We start from the raw sequence: 24,791 nt of genomic DNA, 5'->3' as shown, positions 1-24,791 counted from the left end.
TCATTTCTCCACGTTATTTTGGATCTGCATATTTGCATCCACTGGGGCTTGGCTGCCGGGGGGGTTGAAGCATTTCTCACAGGGGGTGTTACATGTAAGGGGGGTCCACCCGCTGGCTGCTACATCAACGTTGTTGTGGATCAGGTTACCCACTGGCACCTCCAAACTCTGGCTTTTCCGGACGTCGTCCGCATCCTCACTCCGCCCTTCACCACCCGCCCCACAGCCGGAGCCCCGCAAAGGTGGTGATGCCGGTCATCCTCCGACGACCCTGACGCCACCACCACTCGTCTCTAGGACGGTTGCTAGGGCCCCCGCTGCGTCGCAGACGATTGGGACGACAACTGGGTCAGGTGTGCTCTTTTTCTCTCTCCCGCCCGGCCCGGCGTGGCAGGGGCTCTCTACTTCTTCCACCTCCGTCTCCGTCTCTGTCTCCACCGGCTGATTTCCTCGCACTCCGCACTCTGCGGGTGCTGCGTCGGCAGGGGCTGGGGGGGATCTGACGGGAGGACTTGAACTCACAATTTCAGGCGCGTTTGCCGCAGCCCACAAGGCTGGTAAGCTTGTTTGTGCTTGCCTCTGATGCGTTTTCATTATAAGCTTACCTCTGGGGGTTCTTACTTTTTCTGCTTTCTTGGCCACAGCCCCCGCGTCCGCGGCCTCCGGTGCTCTCATTTTCTGTGTTGGTTTAGACGTTGATTCTCTGCGTTCCTCCGATTCCCAGTAGGTCGTCTTGGCCTTTCCTACTGGGGGTGTGGGAGGACGCACTTCAGGCTCCATCGCGCTTTTACTCCGCGTCTGCAGCGGACTGCTGCAGACTGCTCTCACCTCGGCTCGCAGCTCCGCTCACCGCTCTGCGGTGTACTGGGCTAATTAACCACTTCCTGGCACAACGATGTGGTCGGACTACAGGACTGCTGCAGACTGCTCTCACCTTGGCTCGCAGTTCTGCTCACCGCTCTGCGGTGTACTGGGCTAATTAACCACTTCCTGGCACAACGATGTGGTCGGACTACAGGACTGCTGCAGACTGCTCTCACCTCGGCTCGCAGCTCCGCTCACCGCTCCGCGGTGTACTGGGCTAATTAACCACTTCCTGGCACAACGATGAGGTCGGACTACAGGACTGCTGCAGACTGCTCTCACCTCGGCTCGCAGCTCCGCTCACCGCTCCACGGTGTACTGGGCTAATTAACCACTTCCTGGCACAACGATGTGGTCGGACTACAGGACTGCTACAGACTGCTCTCACCTCGGCTCGCAGCTCCGCAGCATGACTTTATAAAACATTCAGGAAAACTGTAAGGAGTTGTTGGGACATAATTCAAGTCTCACACACACACAAACACACAAACACACACACACACATGTTGCAGCACTATAGTCAAGATGTGTAGCATGAGCCATAGGAAATCCCAAAATTCTATTGCTAATAACTTAAACATTTTGGGCACGAAGCGTTGGCTTAATTTCCGGGCGAGGTTTGGTGTTGTTCCATCCAGTCGTTTTTAAAATACCTGATAGGGAGGGGGCTCCCCTCCTCCCAAAAATATAGCTATATCTCCCATGCTGCTTTGTAGCAGAGAAGATTTTCAGAAATTAAAAGTTGTCATTTTCTTTTTTTTATCTCTTTTTTATTATTATTATTATAACATGAAGTTAAATCAATACAACAACAGCTGGTCAGTGTCGGCATACAAATTCCTGACCCCCCTCCCTATCCATGCCTATAACCCAAAAACAACAGTGCAATCAGCGATACAAGGCTGTGCAGTAAATGTCATCTTACTCAGTATGAGCCTACGCATAGAGCATGTAGGGTCTAATTCCAGTCCCCCATGGTGCCGTAGGTTCCTTATTGGTAAGGACATAGGAATAGAAGGGGGCCCAATAGACGCCCAGTTTGGTTCCACCATGGAGGGATGCTATATACATTGCTTCACGGGACTCACAGATTCTCAGCCTATTGAACCATTCCCCCACTGTGGGAGGCCTAGCCCTCTTCCATGTTTTCATAATTAGGGCTCTGGCGACCACGGGGGCCATTGATAATAGTTTCCTTTTCCATTTTTTGGGGGACTTCAAACGGCACTAGTAAACAGGCTGCGGGAGAGTCACGTGGACATCCCTGGATAATTCCACCCATTATGTTGTATATTGCCTTCCAAAATGTCTGTATATGCTTGCAATTCCAAACGATATGTATATAGAGCAGGGTCAAGGCCGCACCGAGGACAGGAGGCAGTCCTCAAGGGGTAATATTTGTGTAGTTGTGCAGGGGAGAGATACGACTGGTGTATAAACTTAAACTCAATGAGATGGAACCTGGAGTTTATAGATATCGACTGGATCATTGTGCAGATCGCACGCCATTGGGTCTCTGTTAGTGGGTTCTGTAGTATCCTGTTCCATCTGGCCATGAACCTGCCCTGGGGAGAGGTATGGAGTGTTTTTATAAGCTTATACAGTGTCGAGACAATTCCTGAATGGCTGGGGGGTGGGGGGGGTTTGTCATGAATCGTGCAAGTGGGGAAGGAGTCGGTGGTGATGGGAAATCGACCCATAATCCCCAGAGCGTCTCCTGCAGTCTATAGTAAAGCAGCATAGAGACAGCATTCCAAGGACCTTGGTTTTAGGACCTTAGTTTTTCAGATTGTCCCCTTGCATAAACTTTATGTCCAGGACAATGTCTCCAAGGGCGTGAACTCCAAGTTTAGTGAATTGCATTTTAAATATTCCCTCTGAAATGAGTGGAACCTTGTGCACGAATATATGGCGTAATCGGAGTGGTAGCTTCCCCCTGGCCCTGTGTCCGGGATAACCTGGCCCCACGCCCAACGGGTCATGTCAGTGGGCTGTATTTCTTCTTTAGGGATTCGTTTGGGGAGCCCTATAGAGTACCCTTAAGGTCATCTGGGTAGGCCACCGCTCTCTCCAAGCTAGTGTGTCGGAACTCCACAGATGGGTGCCACCACCATATTGCATACTGGATCTGTGCCACCAAATAGTATGTATACAGGTTGGGGTAATCTAGGCCGCCAGCAGCATATGGCTGAGTCAGAGTGAAAAGAGCTATGCGTGCCTGTTTTCCAGCCCAAACCAACCTAGACAACAATGACCGGGTGCGTCTCCAGAACCATGAAGGGAGAACTAATGGGACATTATTGAAAATGTACAACATTTTAGGGACCACCACCATTTTAGCGAGGGCGAGGCACGCCACCTGTGATAGTGGGAGCCTGAGCCAGATGTCGACCTTATGGTCCAATTGTTCGACGGGTCACCACGTAATTTGCATTAAAGAGCCTAGTAGGGGACATTGAAACCAACACACCCAAGTACCTCGTGCCCTCCCGACATCATCGGAACTCCGTACTGACACCAGCCAGGAGTGCCGTTGGGGTAATTGGTAGTATCTCAGATTTTGCCCAGTTAATGCACAAACCCGAGTACCTCCCAAAGTCCTATATCTCCTGAACCAACAGGGTTAGATTTTGTTTGGGGTCCTTGATGTACAACAGTATGTCATCAGCATACAGTGAGATTATCGATATGTACGAGTACATCTTTACCCCTCTGTATGAATGGAAATCCCTTATGGTGCATGCCAAGGGTTTAATCGCAAGGGCAAATAGAATTGGGGAGAAGGGGCAGCCCTGTCTCGTTCCTCTGCTAGGGAAAATACTGTCCAATTGTAGTTGGTTCGAAAGGATCATGGCCTGGGGCAACATGTACAGCATACAGACTCATCGAATATACTGGAGGCCAAGACCTGATCTGCGTAGGACTTCGAATAGAAATGGCCAATTGACGGAGTCGAATGCCTTTTCAGCATCCAGGGCTGCCACAACTATGGGGGTTTCCTCTCAAACATTATACATCAGGGTGAAGAGGCTTCAGAGATTGTTTTGTGTGGACCTACCAGGGATAAAGCCTGCCTGTCCCGGAAGAACCAGCACACACATATGAGGAAGAAGTCTGTTGGCCAGGCGTTTGGCAAGGATTGTATTGTCTGTGTTAATGAGGTATAGTGGCCTGTAGGATGCGCAATTGGTTGGGTCTTTGCCGGTCTTCAGAAGAAGCATGATAACTGCTGAACTGGTGGATTCGGGCAAGAGGCCTGCGGATATTGAAAATGTGTACAAATTACATAACTGTGGGGCAAGGATGTTAACGTATTCCTTATAAAATTCAGCAGAGATGCCGTCTTGTCCTGGAGCCTTGCCACTTGGAAGGCCGTTGATAGCCCTAAGGATTTCCTCTGTGGAAGGGGGAGAGTTCATCAAGTCTGAAATAGCGGGATCCAGCCAACCCAGTGACGCCCGATCCAGGTATGCCTTGATTATCCGGGAGAGACACATAATTGAGAGGAGTACAGTAAATTGTAATACTCTCAGAATATTTTATTTATCCTATCAGAATCCCAAATTGGGATCCCGTTAGAGTCGGCAATCTCTAAAATCTCACCCCAGCACCCATCTTTATGGATTGCCCAAGCCAACGTATGACCAGGTCTGCATCCTTCAGCGTACTTCGTTGCCAACACAGGGTCTCCCAAATATCTGTCCTCCATATCTGCAGCTTCAGAATTTGTATTTGTATTTATTTGTTTATATAGCGCTTTACACCAAAGCGCTGCACAATAGAACAACTTAATACCTAAAACATAACGATATAACGATAGAAGCAAATTACAATATGAATCAATCAACAAAACAGCAAGAAGAGCAATTAACAGGATGGAATAGGGAGAGTAGTGGAGTAGGACTGTGTGGGAAAGAGAGGGGTAAGGAGGTGAAGGAGGAGGGGAGGGGAAAAGGTGAGAGTGGGGGGTGGGGAGGGGAGGAAGATATTCAAGGGGAAAGATAAGGAGGGAGGGGAAGCAGGAAGGGGAAAGGGTTTCAAGGAGGAGAATGGAGAAGGAGAGATTTAAGGGAGGTGCGGAATGAGGAGAAGGTAGGGGGTAGAGCAGATTGCGAGGGATAGGGAGTTCCAGTGCAGGGGAGCTAGACGTTGGAAGGAGCAGGAACGGGAGGGGGCACAAGGGGACGGGGTACAGTGAAAAGGAAATGGTCAGCTGAATGAAGGGAACAGGAAGGAGAGTAGAAAGAGAGGAGGCAGGAGAGATAAGGGGGAGCAAGACCATGGAGAGATTTGAAGACAAGGCAGAGAAAGTGAAATTTAAGTTGGGAGTGAAATTTAAGCCAGCCGAGGGAAGTAGAGATGGAGTCACGGGGTTTAAGGAGACAGAGGGTTCGGAGAGCAAAATGGTAGATAGATTTGAGGGGGGCAAGATGAGAAGTGGGTACTCCAAAAAATAAGGAAGAGCAGTAGAAGAGGCGGGAGAAGATAAGGGAGGAGATTAAGAGTTTGGTAGCATGGAAGGTGAGAGAGGGATGGACTTTGTGAATATTAAAGAGGTGGTAGCGACAGGCACGAGAAGTGGGAGAGATATGGTGGGAGAAGGAGAGAGAGGAGTCAAAGTGAATGCCTAAGTTACGGGCATGGAGAGAGATGGGTTGATGGGAGGGAAGAGGATGAAAGGAGGGGGAGAGAGAGGGGGAAGGAGTTGGAGGGAAAGAATAAGACTTCAGTCTTGTCAGTGTTAAGGGAGAGAAAGCGGGAAGACATCCAGTTCTTTATGGCAGTAAGGCAGGAGGAAAGTTTTAAGTGGAGGTCAGTTGAAAAGGAAGAGAAAGAGAGGAAGAGTTGAGAGTCGTCAGCATAGAAATGATGGGAGATGCCAAACGAGGAGATAACAGGGGCAAGAAGGAAGGTGTAAAGAGAGAAGAGGAAGGGTCCAAGCACTGAACCTTGGGGAACGCCATATTCTAGAGGTTGGGTTGGAGAGGGTTGGCCGCCCCGGGAGACAGAGAAAGAACGGAAAGAGAGGTAAGAATGCGGCTGCCTCTTATTCTCCAGTGCTTGTCCGACCCAGGGATCCCGTCCCTTTGTCTGTTTATGTTCCAATTCTTTGATATCCCTTTCCAGACAGCATAATGTTGATCTCTAGGACTTCGGTACCCCACCTTCCCTGGAAATACAACAGCCCCTTATGTACACCTTAAAGGCCTCCCACACTGTTCTATAGTCCTGGACCGATTCAGCATTGAGCCAGAAGTATTCAGTAATATCTCCCTGGATACCATCCTGGAAATCTGCATGTTCCAGGACCCGAGGATGAAAGCGCCAAGCGGGCGGGGGGTGGGGGGGTGATGTGTCACATTGGGGAAAGCAACCGTGACCGAAATCGGAGAGCAGTCGGAGAAGGTTCTGGGGAGTATTGTCGCATGAAGTGCCATACTAGCCAACGGGGTTGACAGCATGACAGTCTATCCTGGAGGCGCTGCCATGCACCCCCGAGTAGAATGAGAACTCCCTGTTGTTTGGGTGCATCTGCCTCCATATATCAACCAGACCCAGAGAGACTGCAATATCGGCCCAGGCTATGGCCGCTCTTGAGAGTGCACTCTGTGTCAATGTGGAATGATCCAGCTCTAGAGACATTGCCAGGTTAAAATCCCCCACCCACACAACCTCATACGAAGCAAATTCATGGAGCAAGGTAGCACAATTCTGGAAAAACTATGGTGAATCTACATTTGGAGCATAGAGATTGATAAACAGTAGTTTTGAGCCCAAACGTTCTCCAGCAAGCAGGATGTAACGCCCCTCAGGGTCGTGTATTCAATCATGTAGACGAACTTAAGGAACTGGTGTACATATATTGCAACTCCCCTGGACTGGGATGAATAGTAGGAACATATCTGTGCACTCCCCAACCCTTTGTAAATGAGAGTGGAGCATCCCCTGCAAGGTGTGTCTCCTGTAGGCACATAACATTGGCCCTGTGTAATTTAGCATAATTGACCACCATACAGATTTTGTATTGTTGGAGACGCCCCTGATATTCCAGGACAATACAGTAAGGTGCTCACCCATCGTTGCAGTGTAAGCAATGAACCAAGGTTGGGGTACCTCGATGTAGGCGGGGGCCCAGCATCAAGATAAATCCATTCGAGAGGGCTTTGTACTCTCCCAGCCATGTGTTCCTGTAGTGTGAAACAATCCGCAAGAATGCACCATGAACATAACTCCCCCCTCTGTACCCTACCATCCATGCCAGAAACACCAAACTACCAGCATATTTCCCACCCCATTGAAACACTAACTATTTACTGTTAAGAAAAAAGATGCAGTGACTGCACCGATGGGGTGCTGGTTTCGGCAACAAAACTCGAAGAAACCAGCAACAGCTGTTTGTTTTCAACCTATCGAGGCATAGCTATATACCTGTAGAAGAGCAAGGAGCAAGCAGAACGCAGGGATAACATTTAACCCTAATATAGGTTCCAAGGCCAACAGGTGGCACACAATGATAATTAACAAAACCTTTAGCAGTTACCAAAAGATATATGCATGACAAGGTCAACTATTAGGTGCCATCTGGGGGGTACAGAGTCCGGTAACTCTGAGACAAAGCGATTAGCGGAGGCAGGGGTGGTAAAAAAACAGGTCTTGCCATTGCGGAAACTGGGACCTTGGCAGGAAACAACATAGCGTATCGGAGATTTTTGTTCCTGAACTTGTTTTTTACTTCCTGAAACAATTCCCTCTGTTCCTGCACCTGTGAACTGAAGTCTGGGAAGACCCTAATGATCGCTGAGCCATACCGTAATTCTCCTTTGTCTCTTGCAGTCCGAAGAAGGATGTCTCTATCCCTATAGTTAAGGATCCTCGTGATGATGAGCGTGTCAGGTGCTCCCGGGAGTGGCCTGGGAGCAAGGGAGCGGTGTGCCCTTTCGATAACGAACATGTTGGACACCGGGGGTGGTCAAGAACATACAGTAGGAACTTCTCAACAAACTCTTCCATGTTGTCGATGTGCATCGACTCCGGTACCCCCACAATGCAGATGTTATTTCTGTGCGAGCTCCCCTTCAAGTCGTCATTCTTGGCCTCCACCAGTCGCATCGACTGCTGTAGAATAAGCACCTCCATCGGCAAGGACGATATTATATAATCGTTTTTCCAAATGCGCTGCTCCGCCTCTGTCATCTGGCCACATAGTTTATCTATTTGCATTGCCAAGGTCTCGACCCTGCAGGTCAGAGTGTCTATTTTTGAGCCGAGACTGCCCGTACTATTCTTCAGGGCAAACAATGTTTGATTCAGGGTTGAAACATCAATGGAGTTAGAAGCAGAGGCCGCAGCAGGCGGAGGAGAAGACTGGCTCTGGTGTGCGAACTGGTCGAGCATTGCCTGTTTTTTATTATTCCCCATTTTGCCCTCTGACATTCAGGCGATGATGTGGGGGAAAGATCGTATGGACTGCAGGAGAAGTTGTTAGGGGGGAAAGAGGAACCAGTCAGCCTGAGCCAGCCTGATGGAGCAGTCACTGCGTAAGGAGGGCCCCAGAGGGGGGAAAGTGAAGTTACCCAGGCAGAACACAGCGAGGCAGGCGCAGGAGCAGCAAGCAGATTAGGTCCACAAGGGCCAGTCCAGGCCAGCACACTCCACTGGGATAGGCGTATGTTCAGTGGCACTGTCTGTACTCCAACCAGGATTCAGCTACTGCTGGGTGAAAGTGAAGATTTCTGGTGCCAGAGAAGATAGCCTGCCTTTGCCAACCCCACAGGTTGTGCTGTCGTGCCAGGAGGGCCTCTCAGGAGGAATTTATTTATTTTTATTTATTTATTACATTTGTTACACGCCCAGACCCAAAGGTATCCCAGCGAGGTTACAGACAGCTTTTAATATTTGTTCAACAGTGTTACAGTCAATCGGAAGAAAACATGGCGATTCACCTGGCGAATCTCATTTCAGCATAGTAAAAAATTAGCATACATAAAAGACAAATAGCACAATCATTCTTACAGATGACAGGTCAAGGGCACCCTAGTGGCGCAGTTAGTTAGAGCCTAGCAGTATAGCGTACAAGGTCAAGGTTGGTTGAACAGCAACGTTTTCAATGCTTTTTTTAAAGCCTAAAGTGGTTTCCTCATTTTGATGCTGAATGGTAGGGCATTCCAATGAGTAGGGGTGAGGACTATGAAACTGCTACCTCCTGCTTTGTTGTATTTGTAGTGCAGGATTTCCAAGAGGAACTGGTTATTGGAGGTTTTTTTCTTAATGGTGTTGTTGAGGTAGCTGGGGGCTTTTTTCCTAAGACATTTGTGTACAACACATAATAGTTTGAAAATGATTCTGGCTTTGATAGGTAGCCAGTAGTTTGCTCGCCTAATGTTGGAAATGTGTTCTGATTTCTTTATGCCTAGCGCCGTTCTGCAGGCTTTATTTTGCAGTAGTTTAAGCTTACTGATATTAGTTTTGGACGTTCCTAGTAAGAGGGCGGGTGGGGTGGTGCTCCACAGCAGAATCAATCAGTCGCAGCAGCACAGAGGCGGGTGCTGGAGCAGTTTGTGAGGTAGAGTCAATTAAACCCCCAGCTATTGTGAGTGGAGCAGCATCCCCGTGCCTGGCCTAGCCGCGGCGCAAGATGAGGGACAGAAGGGGCTGCACGCCCAGATATGCCACGGGGGAGAGAGCGACCAGGGCTGCAGTCCTCAGGCTGTCCTCAGGGGTGGGTGGGTGCCGGGTAATGAACCAATGGCAGCCCCGGACAGAGACTGCCGGGGGGCTCCAGGGCGGGGCCTGGTGCTCCAAAGGGGGTACTCACATGTCCCGAGTGAAGACTGGTCCGCTCGTGTCACAGGAGAGCATGCCGATGGGTAGTCAGTCCCTGATATTGAAGGCGGCTTGAGGCTCAGATCATGACACATAGTCACAATACCACACGCAGCCAGCCAGGCAGCCCCAGTGGACATGACAGGGCCCCGATCCCCCCGAGTTCTGCAGTAGGTGGCGGCGAAGAGCTGGGCAATTCAGTACCCTCCTTTGGCTTCCGCAACGCTACCAGCTGCTTAATGGTGCCCTACTAAGGAAGGATATTGCGTGTTGCTGGTGAGGAGCCCTGTCAGGCTGGCGCCATCTTGTTGCCACGCAACCGCGCCCCTCAAAAAGCTGTCATTTTTAATAGTGCTAATATCGGGGAACGCAGTAATGAAAAGTGCAAAAAAAAAGCTATTTTGTGAAGGAAAAAGGTTGAAATCGAATCAGGCTAAAGGTGGGGAGGTGGTAAGAGGACATAATGTGAAGTTGGGGAGTTGGGTGTGGTCTGAGGAGCCAGTTACAGTTCAGACGTTTTCGCATTATCAGGGGAATACTGGGGTAATCTCTCAAGATTACAGCGGTAATAACGCACCACGCGCTCGGGAACGAAAATGCGTTGCACAAAGAAAAGCGAGAAAGGGATTCATGTGAGGGGGCTAGGTAGGTAAAAATCCACAGAGGTGGGTGGGGCACGTAGTGAATAGGAAGGAAGAACATGGGGAGCACATGTGAGAACATTTTAATTTAGAGTGTTATTGTGGTAATTAGCGCGAGATTCCAGCGGGATTATCGAGGGCAACATGTGATGATGAGTTTGAAAGAAAACTTGTGTATTAAAATATACAGTGGGCCGAATGCCATGGCTAATGGACCCCCAAAAAAACTATGGGCTTCATTACGAGGTGGGCGGTAAGGAATACTGGGCACCGTTAAGGAGACCGGTGCCGGTAATCCCTTGCCGCCCAATTCAAAGGTCCCTTAGCGGCCACCGTAAAGGACGTGTGGTCTGACCACACGTTCTTTACGGGACCTGTTAAGGGACCTTGAAGCTAATAACGGGCCCGCAGTTAGCGGGCCCGTTATTAGCGCCTTCCCATTGAGCCCTATAGGGGCACAAATGGGAATGGGGAATGGCATTTGGAATGGGGAGTTATCGGGTCCGCCGAGCTCGGAATGTTCCAGTAAGTCCCCTCTCCACCAGACCGGACCCGGACACGATTTTGTAGGCAGCCATGCCGCTAATAGTGCCATGGCTACCTCCAAAGTCGTAATGAGGCCCTATTGGTGGAACATGTACAGTGGCCACGGCCGAAGGCCATGGCGAGTGGGCCCTAAAGAAACTATTGGTGCAATCTATTGTTTTTGCCATAGGTTTCAGGAGATTATGCCTCCTACCTTTTTCTTTCTCCTTTAAAACCGGTGGTCCTCTTGCCTTTCTGAGATGATAGGAGGTCCGTTTTGACCTACAGAGATCAAAGGGCTTCTTTTCATAGATCAGGTAATTAATTTGATTGTTATGCTTGTGAACCTGAGCCCTCAATCGGCAGTAGCACGGCTGCATCTAGATTCCATGTTTGTGGACTTCAATCAGTTTTAAAGTGATGTTATGTTATCAGAGTGGTTAGTCTTATGGTTCGAAGCCCAAAATGCTGTGGTATTTCTCATTAGTAAGTAATGTGACGAGGAAGAGTTGTGTTGAGGTAACAATTACATTACTAATTGCCAATCTTCCTTACACCTCGTCCAACTCCTAAGTTTCACAATCCTTCCCTCCTGCCTTCCCTTCTGTTTCTTCTTGGGCTTTGGATCCTTGGGAGATGGGTAGCAACTAGATGACGATGGAAGAACCAAAATATCATAAGCCTTGGTTGAGTAGTAGTCGGTTCAGGGAGGGTGTTTCAGTTAGCAACAGGCTTTCCCATTTGGGAAAGGGAGGCTGTTCATTAATACGAATCTGACAAGGAAGAACAGGACCATGGATGAGTTTATAGCTGTGCACTGTAGGCATTCATCTCCTCTCTTAACCACTGCTCAGGTTTATCTGTAGTGAAGTAAAATGTTGTTTAAATTATGTTTGGCAAGGTTATTTTCACCTGTGAGATGCTTTCTTTAAAACACATTCTTGAAAGAAAATTGAAAAACGTGTTTTGGTCCCTTTGGAAAGGAAAAGTCTCAGATTAATAGTAGATACCTTCCCATTTCTTCTGTTGACACTTCTTGTAAAAGACTTTTCGATTGTGCACATCACTTGAAGTGCCATTCATTTTAATATCTCACAGTCGTGATTGTTATCATGTGAAGGCGACCTGATAGCAAATAGCGTGAGGCAATGATTTCCACTTGACAACCAGTGGTCCGGCAATCAGTAATCTAGGACTTTTCATGTGGAAAGGCAAGTGACCAGTATATCTGTGTTATTCACTAACATTATCTATAGAACCATAATCTGTAAAATAAAAACCTTGAAAATACACTGAAACATTTTGCAGGAAAACAAGTTACATTAATACATACCAGGCACAAGCATTGTTGTTATGAGTTCTGGGGTTTCCAGGAAGTCCACGTTACTCCTTTGGAATGTCTTGCTGTAATTTGTCTGAAGGTGGCTGTGTATACAAATGATTACAAAGAGCTTAAAAGAACTTATCTTGGTCTATGTATGTTTGTACGTCTCTACGCATCAATTGCATATTTTAGAATAAAACCAACTCTATTTTCATCCTCTGGAGTGCTATCTCACATCTGCTCCCCCAACCCATCCAAGCCTCTCCGCAACCCCTGCACCTCAAGTGGCAAGTTGAAAAACAATCTTTGACTGGTTTGGGCCCCAGAAATTTTTCAAAACTACTGTTATTTGTGTATTTATGGACTTTTTGTTAGCCTCGGTGCTACAGTTCCGGTGCTACAAACATTTGGCAAAGAGGCATATTGCAGCCCTCAAGAAGCTCCCCCACTTTAGTGAGGGTGGAGGACACAAGAGGATGCAAAACACCAAACATTAGAAACAATAAAATACCACTTTTTTCATGAGGCCTTAGGACCTGGCTGCAGTTGAAGAAAAGAAAAAAATGTCTAGTTTTGTCCTCTTCAGTCTTTTCACACTAGGGAGGCCGAGGGCACCCACAGAGGGGTGGAGTATGGCAAATAAAACTGCATTGTGTGCATGTCCCCCAGAGCGCTGACCAATGATATTTTTTAGGCCATATTTCACCCCTCTGTGGTTCCCTTTAACCTCACTAGGATAACGGAGGACACCAGAAGGTTTGAACGGTACTCAAACACTATCAAATCTGGTGACCTGGTTCTAGCTACGGACCTGGTACCCAGAGTTAGTGGTAGACTCTAGACATGCCAGGGCCACTGAGGGTGCTCTAGTCCTGGTGAAAGGCCCTGACCCAGGCAAAGTAACCACTGGGCCACAAATAATTTGATGTCCATGTTCATACCTTGACTTATCACCTTGAGTTATCTCTCGTAATAAAAGAATATACCTTATCATGTAGACCTCCCTGCACCCCTTGGATTTCCCTGGCACTTGCCCTCCTGGCCTCCCCTTAGCACTCGCCTAGCCCCTGTGGGCGTCCCCCCTTTCACCTGCACTCTCTCTGCTTTACTCTTCACTTCCCTTCCCACCCTAGCACTTTGCGTAGACCAGCACACGCCCCCCCCACGTCTTGTTACTGCACTTGCACGATCCAAATGCCTCAAGGCGAAGTAGGACCGTTATTGTTACCTTTCTCCTTGCTCCCCCCCATCCCTTTCGTGTCTTGTGGCGCACCGAAACACCATTTGTTGAATAGACACCTTACAAATATCCAATAAATAAATAAAGAAATCAATAAAAATAAATACCTAATTACATGTCAATTAAGCTAATTTACTAGATTTATTCAGGACAAAAATGTCATAATGGACATCGAATCTGGGTTAGGGGACTTATTTTGTGATTGCAGATTATCAATATAGAGTAGTCTATATTCAAAATAATAGGTTTTGAAGTTTGTTCAAAAATGGTGGAAAATACAATGATATACACATCCTTTGACTTTCACTGTAATCATCAAAGAAGATCAGAAATTTAGAAAGATCAAAAAGGTAAATTGACATTTAAGATCATTATTATTGTATATAAACTTATTCATAATAATGCATAACAGCAGCAGGACGAATCATTCATAATTATTACTGACTTTAGGCTTGGGAGCATGATGTTATGAGTGCATACTGTAAGGGAGGCATGGTATCACAAGTATGACACTGACACAAAGGTACAATTTCTAAAATCTTTATTGAAGTTTCAATGGGTTGGAGAACCTACTTTGCCCGATAGCTAAAAATTGGAGTATTCTCTGCCATCAAATAAGAAACAAAACAGTCCTAGTTGAGTCCGTCAAATCAAAATGGCTTATACTAACAAAAACATAATGCCTGCCCTATATCCTGTACAGAAAATGTGAAAAGGGGAATATGTATGCAAAGGAAAGTCAGTGTTCAAATATAAAGAATAAATGTGGCAGAGTCAGCTCTCCTCCCCACGTTGGACAAAACAGAGTAATGCAGTCCCTGTAGGCAAGATGATACGCTCGGCTCTTAACTCAAAAGCAGTTCAAGAGGTGGATTTAGGCTCGCCTGGCCTTCCACGTTAAAGTCTTGCTTTCCAATTTTCAAAACACAATTCACCAAAAGTTCACATCGGTCCCCCTTTGTCGGGCTCATGCCTCTTAAAGCAAAGGTTCACCAAAATGTTCACGTTGGTCCCCCTGTCGGGCTCAGACCTCTTAAAGCAAAATGTTCACATCGGTCTCCCTCAATCAGTCTCAGACCCTTGACAGCAAATGTTCATGTTGGTCTCCCTCAGTGAGGTTCGGACCGTTCACAGAAAAACAAAACACTTGTAGGGGTTCCCTTCCCCAAGCTTATTTCACCTGCTTTAGGAGTTGTTTTCCATAACTTATTACACCTTTGGTCTCCCTCTGTCAGACTCGGACCGTTTCCTGATGTCAAAGATTTTTGAATGTGAGTGGCTTTTTTCGACAGATATCCACAGGACCATTTTGACTTTCCAGCATTCAATTTCACACTCTTATGTATTTTGCCCCAGTGCATCCTGGTCTGGTTAGTTCACTGTATTATGCGCCAAAGTTCAACATTCACCTTTTTACTCTCCCCTTTTCTCAGGGTCAATTTCAATCACCTCACTTTTAAAGTTCATTCACTTTATCGCTACAAACTCTTCACCTTTCACAGAGACTTTCGAGTGGGCTACTTCCTTTCGCTGGACCACTCCATTACGCAGTATCGATGAGTTTACAGCTATTGTTATTTCAAAGTTCATTACCAGGTCTGCCTTTCTTCACGTCTCATCCACATGTGTGCAGCCTTCAGTTATGCGATATAATGTTGCATTTCAATCTTTCTTTAGCACACATCGGTCTATCACGTCGCTTGTCAACTCATCGGCTGTGTGCGTTTCTTTCTTGTCTTTTCTGTCTTCCAGTTTGCAAGTAAAGGATAGTACCACAGGGTTGGCCTCACCTGGCAAACTCTGCCGTTCACCTGGAAGGGTCTCTGGCATCCTTGAAACACAATGCAGCCTTCTTGTTTGGGATTCAGCCTTCTCCACTTGTCTTTTGCTGCCTTTTGGAGGCAACAACCTCCTGTGTGGAACTCCTGGGGTCCTCCACCCGTGGCTCTCACCCCTTGATCCGTTGCTCTGCTCCAGTAGGTTCGCTTTTGCCTCAGAAGCTATGGTCTTACTCGTGTTCAAAATTGCTCTGAGTTTGTCTCTAAGTTCCGTCTTTTATCCTTGTGAGAGGAGCTAATTGGCATCAGATGTATGCACTTAGAGTCAAGTGCCTGACTTTGCCTGACCCAATTAGTGGGACATGTCCAATGCGATGTGTAAGAGCTAGCATTATTACTCTCAGTCGTCCTCTTCCTCGGCCCAGTGATTGTGTGGAAAGGGGGTGTTGGAACATTGTAGTATCTTAGGAAATAGGAGGGATCAGGGGTAAGAAAAAGGGAGGAATACCTTGTCTCACCACCGACTGCCTCACTCCCACTTCACAAAGACCCCTCACCCAGGTGATCCTCCCACAATTGTTCACCCCTAGGTTCTGGATCCAAAGGCGATGGCTGTGCCCTGGCCACCTGAGAGAGAGATCCCCGGGGACTAGCAGGTGAGAAACTGGTTGGTTCCTCACAATACCTAGTAGATTATTGAAAAATAAGGTAACAGTTAATGTGGAGGAACAACAAGAGGAAAATGTCTGCCACAGTTTACAATATAATATCAGTCCATCCTTTGCATGTAATGATTTCATTCTCATAGACAAGAAACCACTTTGGCTCCATAGTTCACAATACACGATTAGTCCATCCTCCATGTCAATAATTTAGTATTCTTATATAAGAAACCAATATGTCTTTTCATTTGAATTTTGGTTGCTGGTGTTCTAAGCCTGACAATGGCAGCCCATACAGCGTACACAAGTCAGGGGCTTTTCATGCATGCACAGGGAATACAATCAGTTGTGTTGCACTATAAAGGAGGTAAAGTATCAGGTAGTAAAATGTAAAAGAAACAGGAACATAAATATAATGTTACTTATATGGTTGACACTACAATTAGAGAAACTACAGTATCATTATATGTTTCAGAAACAACACATTTTCTGAAAAATCCTACTAATGAGATATTCAAGCATCTACACGACTAGAGAACAAAATTTGAATTACGGGAATATGAAGACCTGTGAAATTAATGCATCACCTTTATAAAGATTAGATACTTTGGTAAGGAGAGAGCAACATCAATATTCTGTTCAATCAATCAATTCTTTATTAGATTCAGATTTCACTGTGCAAGGTAATAGCCCACCTTAAAAGAGCTCTCAAAACATAGTTATATAAGTTATACAAAAAAGCAGTATGATTACGGGGGTCGCTGTTGAGCAGCCAGCAAGATGGCTGCTTGGCTTTTAAGCTCTGTGGCCCGCGAGCTACACATCCGCCACAATCAGCGGCTCTGCGGATATATTGGAGTTGGGACCCCAGGCATGCTGCTGCCCATCGCCTCTGCTACATACTGCCCTGTTGCTGGGCGAAAACGGACATTCAGAGCCACTTTTGCCACCTGTTGAGGCCTCCGGGCCGCATGACTCTGGTTGCGGCCCACCCCCCCCATCGCCCTGCGAGGGTTCGCTCCCCTGCGGCTTGGAGTGCGGCCGCCTGGGGCCCGGGTGTTGCCCCTTCTCCGCCCTCCCTCCCTGGACAGTGCGGACGGCTGCTCCCGAGTGCTGCTGACACCCACGCCCCGCTCCCCCTGCAAGGGTGCGCCGGAGCCCGTGGCCTGCCGGCGCGGCTCTCCCGCCGACCGCTCCTGCCTTTTCGGCGGCATTGACGGCGCCGGCCCCCAGCGGGAGAAGATACTGTGGGGGCTGCCGGAGCGGCCCCCGCGCTGACACCACCCGAGCACTCCTGACTCGCGGCTCCGCCACCTGCGCCGCTGGTTCCCTGTGACGGCAGGGGTGAAGACACTCCGGGACACGGCGCGGGCTGCTGGAGCGGCCCCCGCACAGACACCATCTGTCCACTTCTGCTTTGCGGCTCCGCCGGCTGCTTCGCTGGTCCCCTGTGGCGGCGGTGGCGTGGGGCTGTGCCATAGCCTCCCTGTCAAGGGCCCCAGCGGAGGTTTGGGGGCCTGATTCCGCCTGGACCCACTGCTGCGGGTCTTGGGCCTGCTACGGCCTGGATGGACACCCACTCTTCGACCTGCAGGGTCCCAAGGTGAGGAGGGTGAGGGAACTGGTCGCTGCGCATCGTGCCCTCCTGCTCTGCCTCATTCCTGGGCTGCGCCTGTTCCATTTTGAGAGGGAGGTGGCCCCCAGACTCATCGGGCTCCCCTGCGACCACTCTCTTGTTGCTGGTGCCACCCGGGGCGTCCAATACTCTTCTCTCCCTAGTCTGTGCACCTTCTCGCCACGCCCCGGGGGCACCCTGCGCCTCTGACTACACTGCCTTCCACCACCGGCCGCCTCTGCCTGGGCCCTCCTGGCTCAGAGGCGGGTGCCGCAGGACACTGTCCCCCCTGGTCCATGCTGCCACTTGGACACCCTGCTTGCCCCTTGAGTGGACTTATTGCCCCGGAACACGCCAGTCGGGGGTGCTCCCTCCCTCTGCCTCCCAGGCAACGGCCTACCCTTCGCTGATTACGGGCCAAGCCCCTCTCTAAACCCCTTGGGCCCCATTGCTGTCTTCCTACGAAAACATTCTCTTTCTTATCAAGGTGCCCCCCGAGGATGTCCGGCAAAGCACGAGGGGCCAACAAGGCTGGGGCAATGGACAAGTTTGCTAAAGCCCTAGCCAAGCAAGACCAAGCTGGGGCTGCCCTTCTTCAAGACGACTCAGATGTTTCCTCTTGCTCTCCTCAGCCAGACCTTACGTCACTCATGGAGACTATGGCCAAAAACTTTGCGTCATTTCACGAAAAATTAGACAACATAAATGCCAATGTAGCCTCCCTACGCACCAAATTGGATCAGCATGGCACTAGGCTGGGTGAGGCCGAGACCAGGATTGGTGCCACTGAGGACGAGGTACACGAGCTCCAGAATACGGTCTCGGACTTGGCGCGGGATATGAAGCAGGTCAAGGCGAAGTGCAATGATTTGGAATCCAGGTCCCGTAGGAATAATATCTGCATCGTAGGGGTTCCTGAGACAGCCCTCAAGGGCAAAATGGAACTCGCAGTCGAGGCCCTTCTGAGAGACCTCCTGGGGGATCCTCAACTTTCCCCCTTCTTTACTATCGAGCGCGCCCACCGCTCATTGGCCCCTCGCCCCAAGCTGGGCGACTTCCCCAGACCAATTATAGCCAAGGTGCTCAGCTACAGAGATAGAGACCACATCCTACGGCTGGCCCATGAAAGAGGGGAACTGAGACTTGAGTCCCAGATCATTCGCATTTTCCCGGACTTCTCTGTCAGTGTTCAAATGGAGCGCAGGCAATTTAATGGTGTGAAAAAAATGCTCAGAGAGAGAGAGGTGGAATATGCCATGTTATTCCCTGCTAGGATGAAGCTCACCCACCGTAATAAACTGTACTTTTTCACTGTCCCTGAGGAGGCGGTGGAATTTATTGAGTCCCATATTCCTGTCCCGGGCCCTGGGGGTGACCCCGTTGATGAGGATTGAGCCGGCCTGCCATGCACCTGTTACTTGCATCATTGTGGTACTAATACCACGCTTGTTATTTGCGATTTACTTGTAACTTCATGTATATTTCCTGTTGTGAATTCTCCTATTGTCGTAACTCATTGTGAAATTTCGTGACATGCAACGTGGGTCACAGCTGTAAGGTCCACGGTATATGGCACCTATACTTGGACTCACTATCCCTACAGCCCCCACTCACTGTGCCCTACTATGCGGTCTCCTCTTACAACTTAACTTAACCACCGCTGTACGCTATTTGGTGTACTCCACCGTTCAACTATTTTGACTGGGCTCACGGCAGCAGCTACCCCCACTGCAGTTGCAATGCCGAGTTTGGCTTGTTTAGTTCATGGGCTGTTCCCCTGTTTGGTTTGGGGGTTGGTCCAGCCACGTTGGGCTTGGCACAAAAGCCATGAGAATTTGGGTGGGTTCTTGGGCACTGCTAGGTTGGGGGTGGCAGTGAGGGAGGGGTGAGGTGTTATTTGGGGATGTTATAATAATAAAAATGGTGAGACAGTGGCAGCTTTTGATATGACACATCAGGCCACCGCATCCTGGACTCCGACCTGGACAGATCCAGTGTTGCACTCAGAACATTGTCCAGGGCCGCTCGCCGCCTCCATGCACACATGCTCACTGCTGGTCTGGTGGATGCCTGGAGGGTACTCCACCCGATGTCGAAAGAGTTTACATTTTACTCCTCCGTCCACGACAGTCACTCCAGGATTGATCTTTTCCTTCTCTCTGTGGGGCTCATGGGCAAAACACTCACCTCACAGATTCTCCCTCGCACACTCTCTGATCACTCCCCGATCACACTGGATATCGCCCTGCGCCCGGCCCTCCCTCTGCATTCTAACTGGAGATTTAAGTCTGACGCACTACACGATATAGTCTTCAAGGCTGACATTCTTGCAGATATCACCTCGTTTTTTGATAGCAACAAACGCCATGACACAACGGACGGGGTGAGATGGGAGGCCTTTAAGGTTTTCATCAGGGGCATGTGCATCTCCAGGGAGGCTGGGGTCCTGAAAGATATTAGAAACTCTCTGCGGTGTTCTGAGTCCAGGCTTGGGGAGCTAGAGCACGAATATGCGGCCACCCCGACTCCGCCCATACTAGCGCAAATTAGAACTGAACTAGACACGTTCGAGTCCCTTGCCCACAGCGAGATAAGATACCTCGCCCGCCCCATCGCGGCCCGAAAGTATGGTGAGGGAGAGAGACCAGACTGTACTCTTGCCGTATCGCCCGGGCCGAGGGAGGTAGGGCACGAATTGATAGTATCATTGACAACGACGGAGTGCGACACTGGTCCGACCGGCCCATTCTTGAGACCTTTGCAGATTTCTATGCAACCCTTTATGCCCAGCAACCGGAGCACAGCCCGCAGGAGCTGGACGACCTCCTAGACCGCATCCCAATGTCCCTTATATCCCTGGCCGCCAAAGAACAACTAGATGCTCCCTTCACCCTTGACGAGATCACTGCTGTCATTTCGGCCCTCCCTAAGGGGAAAGCCCCCGGTCCTGATGGCCTGACCGCCGAGTTCTATCAGGAGCATGTTGCTCTCCTCGCTCTGCGCCATCACGATGTTTCGGAGGAGTCGCTGCACCTTGCCACCCTCCCCCGGTCCCTGCGAGAGGCTGTCATCACTGTGCTTCCTAAGCCGGGCAAGCTCCCGGATGAGTGCGGCTCTTATAGACCTCTATCCCTCATCAATACCGATACCAAGATCTTCGCCAAAATCATAGCAAACAGGTTCCTCCCCATCATGAAATATCTGATTCACCCAGACCAGAGCGGATTTGTTCCTGCCCGTTCCACTGCCTTAAACATTCGGCGGCTGTTTAACGTCATCTCTAGAATTGATCCCCAAGCCAACGCTGTGGCCGTGACATTAGACGCCCAAAAAGCGTTCGACATGGTCTCTTGGCAATATCTGTGGGCGGTGCTGGAAAAGATGGGGATTGGCCCATACATGATGTCCTGCATTAAACTGCTATACACTAATCCGGTGGCCAGAGTCTTGGTCAACTCTCGCCTATCGGCTCCCTTCTCCCTCCACAGGGGGACACGACAGGGGTGCCCTTTCTCTCCTTTGTTATTTGCTATGGCAATCGAGCCCATGGCTGATAGCGTACAAAACAACCACGTGCGCAAAGGGATTCGCCTGCGGGATACTCCCGAAATTATATCACTATACGCAGATGACGTGCTTCTATATATCAGAGACCCCTCAGTCCACCTCGACCCGATCATGCGAGAAGTTATCAAAATTGGCACATTCTTGGGCTTCACCATAAATTACTCTAAATCAGAAATCTTTCCCCTTACTGCTGCAACCCCCCAGCATGCATGCAAATTCCCTCTCAAATGGGCTCCCGGGGGCATCAAATACTTAGGGGTCCAGGTGTCCCTCTCAAAATCCTCTTTATTGTCTGATAACTATGGGGCCGCCGCACAATACACTCGTACCAGAATGGAAAGATGGCGTAACCTCCCCCTCTCACTATCAGGGAGACTGTCCCTAATTAAAATGATCATTGTTCCTAAACTCCTGTATGTATTCGCTAATGTTCCTCTTTGGCCCGGGAAACAATACTTTGCGGACCTACACTCGGAGTGTGCCCGTTTTCTTTGGCACTCGGGGGCTGTGCGCAGGAAGTGGCTGCACATGACCCTACCTTACGAGAGGGGGGGCTTCGGTGCTCCTGACCTCACCCAGTACTGGACAGCTGCCCAGGCCCAGCATGCTACATATTTGTACCACCACCAGGAACCCCACCCCCCACATGTTAAACTCGAAATCCTAGCGACCGAGGAGGTGAATGTCATGTCCTTGATCCTATTTCCCTCATATCGAACGCAGGCCCCTGCCGACCCAGTGGCCTCCACTATTAAGGCGTGGTGGCAGATTCTGAGGCCTGGTTCGGGCTCCCCCCGTACTACAAATGGCTTCCCCTTTGGTCTTTCCCTGGCCTCACCCCCACACAGGATAAGCTCCTAATACGCCACTGGTCGGACCTGGGATACAGATCATTCTCTGACCTGTTCCCTGATGGGAAATTCATCACCCCAGATACGTGGAGGCCGGGGCACTTCAGATCCCCACTGGAACTGCTGCAATATTTCCGTATTAGGGCGGCGGTCCAGGGCATGTGGCCTTCGTACCCGAACGAACCCCCTGAATCCCCCGAGGTCTGCTATATAGCCAATTCTGCTGGTGGTAGGGGTATCGTATCCTCCTTGTACAAAATGTTGATGGGGCGTGCTGTTGAACCTCCCCACACTGTTCGGGATGCTTGGAGCCGGGACCTGGGATTAGACATCACAGATGATATGTGGTGCAAAATGTGCATGCATACTTGCAAAGTTTCTCTTAATTCTAGAGTTAGATGTATCCAATACAAGCTGCTCAATCGCCTGTACTACACCCCTTATGTGATTGGAAAATTTGCCCGAGATCAATCGCACCCATGTCAAAGATGTAGATCTAACGAAGCGGAGCATGCACACATGTTCTGGTCCTGTGGGACATTGGCCCCGTTCTGGAATGCGGTGCTTGAAACCCTCTCTGAAATAGTAGGGTTCTGCGTAGATCCTGAACCCCTGTCTCTCTTGTTTGGGCTCTGGGAGGGGACTGAAGCGAAACGGGTAGCCAAGTTTTTGAATGTGGCGGCGAGTGTGGCCAAGAAATGCATTCTGCAATGCTGGAAGCACAGGTCCCCCCCCCTCCCTGGAGATGTGGCTGAAGGCCCTCACCTGGACACAATCCTGTGAAGAAGACTATGTTAACATGCTGCCTAGTAATGCTCGCCCTAAATACATATGGACGGAGTTTTGTAGTTACTTGAACAGTAAGGTGGACTTGGAGCTCTTATCATCCCCTCCTTCTCCTGAGCGGGGGGCTGATCTCGCTACATGATGCACGCCTCTATTGCAATTAACCGCTGTTAGGACTGTATATGACCTTCTGTAATACTTATACTTCATAATTCATGCTTCAATATGAAATGTGTGTCACTGTTTTAATTTGCACTGCTACTTCTTGCCAATAAAGAAAAGTTTAAAAAAAATAACAAAAATAAGCAGTATGATTACAAATCATTACAAGGCACAGTGTATCTTGTTAGCTTGAAAATAATATTAAAAAAATGTCTTACATAAGTCTAAATAGCAAGTACAAAACAATACAAAATGACCCAAGCTCTCCACCATACCAGTGTTAGAATAACAGTTCCTATTCTTCACATTATTGTCACACCACTTCCTGTCATTCAACAGCAACAAATTCAGCCGTCACCAGCACTAACTTCCTGCATGCGCCAGATTTGATAGTACATATTTCACCTCCACCAAACGCAGTGTCACGTGAACCAGCATAGAGGGCGAACAAGGGGAGAGTGCCCGCCATCCTCCAATTCCACTCTCATTCCAGCCTTATTGCTTTCTGTTTGAGAATGGTCACACGGCTAGGCAGGGAGGCATGAAGAGGGGATCCATATATGGGATACTCCATGTGGTCAGTAGTTTACACCACTCAGTAAAGAGATAGTTACTGCAACATATCTCATGTGCATGTCCCTAGTAATTGTAGACACATTTGTTCTGATCTTGCAGTTAAAGAAAGATCAGGATTAGCAGTCTGGCTAGTCAAATATTCCCATCAGTAAAAGTAGGTCACTCTTAGGGTTAGATGTTATTTCCCATCAATAATGGTATGTCACTATTGAGATTACTAATAATCAATTTTATTAAATTTTTCATAAATCGTGTATGTGCTCAAGCAGTACAAGTGGGCTGGAGCCAACGCGTGTTTCGACAGGTAACTGGTCCTTCTCAAGGCTGGGTTTACTTACAGTGCATGCGTAATGTATTTCTCAAGAAATGCAAGCCCATTATTGCAGGAGAGGCTGCTCCCTAACCAGGAGACCTCCTTATCATTGTCTACCACAAACCTGAAAAGGTCTGTCTCTAATATTTTCAATAGCAAACAAGGGACATCTAGCAATTACATTGAATTGAAGTGAATTGAAGCTCTGATGACAAGGACACAGTTTACACTTATTGCCTATCGATTGGGAAAAACCCTCTTTGCATCAATCATTGCGCATGCACTATAAGGAATCCCAGCCTTGAGAAGGACAGTTACTGGTCAAACCATGTTTTGGCACCAGGGCACTTGTACTGCTTGAGCACATACAGGATTTATGAAAATTTGAATTAAAATTATTATTAGTAATCTCAGTAGTGACATACTCTTATTGATGGGACCTAACACGTAACCCTAGGAGTAACCTATTTTTACTGATAGGAATATATATATATATTTTTTTATTGTTACTTGTTTTAATTGAAAATCAATTTTTACAAGAATCAAAAGAATTTTTTCATTTCTGTAAATCGCTCAATTTTTAAAAGAAAGTCCACGTCCTACGGAGGGGGCAGGGGTTAGACGGAAACAGGAGGGAAGGAAGGAAGGAAGGATCGAAAGAAAGAAGGAAGGACGAAGAAGTACTTCAAGGGTACAATGTCCAAGTTGCTGAAACAGATAGTCTGTTGGTGTGAAGCCCAGCAAATCCCATTTCTCTTTCCAGGTGTAAGTTCCACTTAATCTCTTTCAAGGACTCCTTCTCCCCGGCCCCTTATGCAGTATTTTACCTTAGCTTTCACTCTGTACCAGAGGTATCTAATTTCAAGTTCTCAAAGAACTTGGTGACAGCGATCACCCATGTGGTTCTTTCCCCACTCAATAGACATGACCACCATTCATTTTCATCATAAGAGTGGAGGCCAAAAAGAATATGTCCAAAATAGTTTTTCGCTGCTGTTCTAATGCTTGGCAGTTTAGTAGTAGGTGTCTTAGATTTTCGGTTGACTCCTTGTTTTGGCAGAACC

At 48.5% G+C, this 24,791-nt stretch overlaps 1 protein-coding gene across 2 annotated transcripts in view; it reads right to left on the bottom strand.

The window, feature by feature from the left end:
- The window catches only part of NECAB1 (N-terminal EF-hand calcium binding protein 1), a 1,669,886-nt gene that overhangs the window by 8,956 nt on the left and 1,636,139 nt on the right, over positions 1-24,791 (bottom strand). For both annotated transcript variants that reach the window (XM_069621337.1, XM_069621338.1), the window contains one exon: positions 12,187-12,278. In XM_069621337.1, the coding sequence (XP_069477438.1) occupies positions 12,187-12,278 (92 nt within the window). The remainder of the gene's footprint in view (positions 1-12,186; positions 12,279-24,791) is intronic.

This window comes from Ambystoma mexicanum, chromosome 5q, assembly GCF_040938575.1.
Source record: "Ambystoma mexicanum isolate Mex_15411 chromosome 5q, UKY_AmexF1_1, whole genome shotgun sequence".
NCBI classification, from domain to species: Eukaryota; Metazoa; Chordata; class Amphibia; order Caudata; family Ambystomatidae; genus Ambystoma; species Ambystoma mexicanum.
This window is presented reverse-complemented; position numbering and strand designations above follow the sequence as displayed.